General features: G+C 40.1%; 1 protein-coding gene across 1 annotated transcript; it reads right to left on the reverse strand.

Moving 5' to 3' along the window:
* Positions 1–1,123: 1,123 nt before the first annotated feature.
* LOC127186980 (probable G-protein coupled receptor 141) lies at positions 1,124–2,283 on the reverse strand. Its single transcript, XM_051143241.1, has one exon. The coding sequence runs from the start codon at positions 2,141–2,143 to the stop codon at positions 1,226–1,228; it is 918 nt and encodes a 305-aa protein (XP_050999198.1). The 5' UTR covers positions 2,144–2,283; the 3' UTR covers positions 1,124–1,225.
* Between the last annotated feature and the right edge of the window lie 2,435 nt (positions 2,284–4,718).

The following is a 4,718-nucleotide window of genomic DNA, read 5'->3' on the forward strand; positions in this document are numbered from 1 at the left end:
TGAGGGAGCCAGAAGCAGGAATAAGAAGAATAAGCAAAAAAAAAATTTTTTTAAGCCAATTAAGTACAAACCATAAACCTGTACGTGAGCTTATTCTTGAATCAGTATTGAAATAAAAATTTAATGCAGTTTAATATGACATATGCCATGAGTTAGGAACCAAATTGCAAAATGCTAGTAAGAATTTGGCAACAATAACCATATGGTTTAATATTTTAAAGGATGGAATGGTGTGACTTTCCAGCCTATTTATTCATTCATTTTTAAATGTTTTCTAAAACTCTCTTAACCCAACCTAGTCTTATATATTCTAAATTAAGGATCATCCCATATCTTCTCCAAATTTCTTTCTGTTGAAAATAGAATTTTTGTTTACTTAAAAACATACGACTTTAAGAGTGGTGTGCAACTTAAAGAAGTCAGTAAGGGGAGAAATGCATTAACTGTGGCCCCAGACATGCAAAAATCCTTAAAAAAAAAAAAGAAAGAAAGAAAGAAAGAAAGAAAAAAATGTAATTGTTCTGTGTTGTAGAGCACTGGCCTGGAGCATTCTCCGAGTTAGACTTTCACTCTGACGTGTGCATTTTAGGAAAGTTACAGGGAATGTTCAGAGAGAAGAGTATGGTCTACGATTTTGTGCAGTCACATCCCCAGGTCCCTACACATAACCGTTAAAAGGACACAGCCCGAAAAGCTTGTTAGAGCAGGAGTTTTGATGTTTCCTCAAAAGTTAGGATGATACAGAAAAGTTTTTCACTCCTAAACTTTCCTGCTTTCTTCCCACGGTGTGTGTTAACTGTGCCAACTAGTCTGGTAAGCCAAGCGGAGTTTGCCTCATTGTGGCTGGTTGATAACCAGGATTAGCTTTACGAAGGGGAAATTGAGTGAAAATAAGTCTTTAGCTAACTGCAGCCCAAAGCCTAGTAGGAAAACCATGTTTCAAACCCAGGAAGTCACCAGGCCCTAACAAAACCCCAGAACCCAGTAGACATGGTTTCTGGATGGGCCGAGCAGACACCGTATGCTGGAAAATCATGCTGTGTTGCAATTCCATGTAGGTTTAACCATAACTCATCTTTGCACGGGCATCCCTCACAAACAAAGGGGATAGAATAATGACACTTCTTATTCTTTTTCTTTGGCTGATCAAGCAGTGCAAAACCACTCTCACCTCCCTTGCTTGTTCTCATCCACAACAGGATGAAATGAATACTGTAGTACCCGGCTAGCGGCATAAAAGACAATTCCATAGGTCAGTAATCTTTTGTTTAACCCAATGGCTTCCCCCGAAGACAAAGAGCAGCAAATCATAGCAGCTGATTGCTGTTGTGCTCAGGAAGATTTCATTGTAAAATGCAACTTTGTTCTTACAACTCTTGGAATGTGCCACTACGTACAAGTAATAAATCCTGAAGAACTGGTACGGAATGAAACAAATCAGGATTATGCCTATGAAGAAAAGATTCTTCAGCTGTGCCCAGAACTCCTGGTGGGACAGCAAGGAGTGGCGAAACTTCTGCACCATGGACAATGTGATGAAGACCTGGAAACCCAGGAGAACCATCGCAATGGTTATGACAACAATGACTATCATATAGTTGACAACTTGGACGTAATCGTGGGCAAGCTCTTTATGGAATCTGAAGCACTGTTGTTCATTGTATTCTTCATTATTTCCGTACTGAGAAACTACCACAGGCACCACAATGACAATGACCAAAAGCCACATGGCAGTGCTAGCAGCAACTGCGTGCAATTTTCTGTAGAATTCGACTTTGTCTCTACGCTTAAAGAAGATGAGGTACCTGATGACCAGGATCACCACGTAGAAGAGGAAGGTGAGGTACATGTGGATGTGCACCATGGCGCTCACGAATTTGCAGAAGGGTAATCCAAATGTCCAGGTCCCCTTGATGAAGTACGCCAAACGGAAAGGCACGGTCAGTAGGAATACCCCATGGACCACCACAAGGTTAATGACTGCCATAGTGGTCACTGAACGTGAGTTCATTTTCACCAGCAAGAACAGGATGGAGATGACGCCTGCCAGTCCTCCAATGAGCACCATGAAGTAAAGCGGAGTTAAATGGTGCACCAGTATAGGATCACAGGTGGAATTCTTGGAGGTATTGTATCCATCCATTCTTCAAACATCGCCTGCACAAACAAATAAACACCAGCACACCTGGACAAACTTCCAGACCTTTGTTCACAGCTCCTCCAATGTACTGACAGTGTGGCTCTGTAGTTTATCTGTCTTCGTGGCGTAGACTTTATATGCTCTAAAAATGAAGACAGCACTCTCTGCAGCTGCTACACCTAAAACAGCAAGCCATTTCATTAGTATGTTTGATATTGATAATAACAATGCTGCAGATGGACTTTAAAAAGAGCTTCATGGTTCTGAAAGCTCAAGGTCAAGGGCCATGCTTGATGACGGTCTTCTTTCTGACAGGGTTGTAGGAAGGAAACAGAGCCCAGGGACTGTGATGTGAATGCATCTCTTTTAATCTCTTCCCCTCTTTCCACAAAAACATCAGGATTTATGAGGATTCTACCCCAGAGACATGCTGAGTGGTTGATGAAGTGATACAAAATATTCTTAGCATGGTTCTATTTCTCAAAGTCCTTCCAAGTAATTAGCAAATGACCCAAGGATATTCGTACTTAACTCCTTAAGAATGCTGACTACCTTGACCAAAGCCCAGGGAAGTCAAGGCCATAGAGAACTACACAAATCTGCTTTCCTTATGATAGTTTTACATTATCCCCTATGAGGCTTTGGGTAAGTCCTTTTCCAGAAATGTGACATGGCTCCCAATATGCCATCTTGTGTCTCCAAATGCTTGCAAATTTAAGAAGACCCACTCTCACTTCTTCTTAGGACTCCTGAAAATCCCTCTTTATGAATACTCAGTCCTCCATTTTCCAAATGGAGAACAATCCATTCTCTGAATTCTTATTTTTATTATTTATTTTATTTTGTTTCTTGAGACAGGGTTTCTTTGTGTAGCCTTGGCTGTCCTAGACTCATTTTGTAGACCAGGATACAAAGGTACGGGTATTTTGCCTGTATCCATATGTGTTCACCACAGGAGTGCTTGGTGATCAAAGAGGCCAGAAGAGGATGTCAGATAACTCTGGGAATGGAGGCACAGATGGTGGGTGCTGAGAAATGAACCTGGGTCCTCTAGAAGAGCAGCCAGTGTTGTTCTCAACTGCTAAGCCATCTCGCCAGCGCTCCACATTTTCCATTAGTTATTAGTAAGAATGGATTTCACTGCACAAGCTAAATCTAATTTCCTATTTAAATATCCCAGTGGTTTCTCTCCCAAAAGATCAATAATAACCATAAGCCCAGTATGAAATTCTCAAGAAATTAAAACATATTTTTAAAAATCCAGAATGTGCTGGGTTACAGTGCCCAAGTTTTCTTGGTTAAAGGGAGGAAAATAAGTTTGGTCATGCCTAGTGTTCTGACTTGAACAGTTGCATAATAATGAAAACATTTAAGATATTTGTTTACTGACATTAGGAAAACTGGAACTGAGGAAGAACAGTGATTGAGTGATTCACTGAGTACCTGACTTTCGTAACACATTTGCAATTGTTCTTAAAGCTTTCTGAACACCTCTTCAAACAGCGCATGCTTACTGAAATTATAAACTAATCACTAAACCAAATGATATACTTCGTGTCCATAAATGTCAAAAACTTTGTATAAATCACATAAATTCTCAGCGAGGTCACAGTGATTCTAAAGGTACAAAGAAGGTTAATTAAGGGTAAGGAATATTATTCTATGTATCAAATAGAGATGCATGTATACTAACTAACCAGACACAGAGATATACTAAATTTTCAGAGGAACAGGGAAGACAATTAGAAAAAAGATCTCTAAAATATTTTGTAGGAAAATAATGATTTCTAAAAAGTTGAGAAATTCTGCAGTAATACAAAGTGACACAAAGTATATGTATTATAGAAAAGTAAAAACTAATGTGAGAGGAAAAAGATAAGTGTAGCCTAATGTGTAGGGGGAGAGGTAGGCTTTAGTTAAAGTTGTATATAGAGCATTGGGGCATGGGTGTCTGATGTCATCACAGAGCTACACACTTAAAATGATGAGTGCTCATGTATTCTCTTTACCACCATTAAAACATGATGCCCTGGCCCCTTCCAGAAAGTCTTTGCTTTTGTGGGCACAGCACACATTTCAGAAAGCTGGAGCGCACCTAACTGTATCTCCTTGGAAGCCCTGAAAGTTTGCTGTTGCGTTGTGTAATCTCACTACTTGCCTTTACTTTTTTCTCAGTAGAAGAGCAGTTCTATGGAGTGGAAATGGCCTTGTTGTCATCTGAGTCAAGCATGGATGTGCCACCAACACATCTGTTCACCATTTCCTCCAGCTGTTGGTGTGGTAAGTCTGATTCCTGAAAGAAAAAAGTAAAGTCAGTGGTCTGTCGCTTGAATCAATCTCCTTTTAAACCTCCAAGATCATTGTCTTTCAAATATCAGAAACATATGTTAAACAATTTCTATGTGCCAGGACTATACCATATTGGGTGATTTATTCTTACAGTAGGATCCCAGCTGCATAACACCATTGTTACATGGAATTTAAGGAGGTGAAACAGCCCCAAGGCCTCCCTCACTGCCTCTCCATAAGAAGGAGGGGAGACCACGTGCCAGATCCTGTAGAGCTTTTCACTCTTTCT

Source organism: Acomys russatus, chromosome 3 (genome assembly GCF_903995435.1).
Source record: "Acomys russatus chromosome 3, mAcoRus1.1, whole genome shotgun sequence".
Classification (NCBI taxonomy): domain Eukaryota; kingdom Metazoa; phylum Chordata; class Mammalia; order Rodentia; family Muridae; genus Acomys; species Acomys russatus.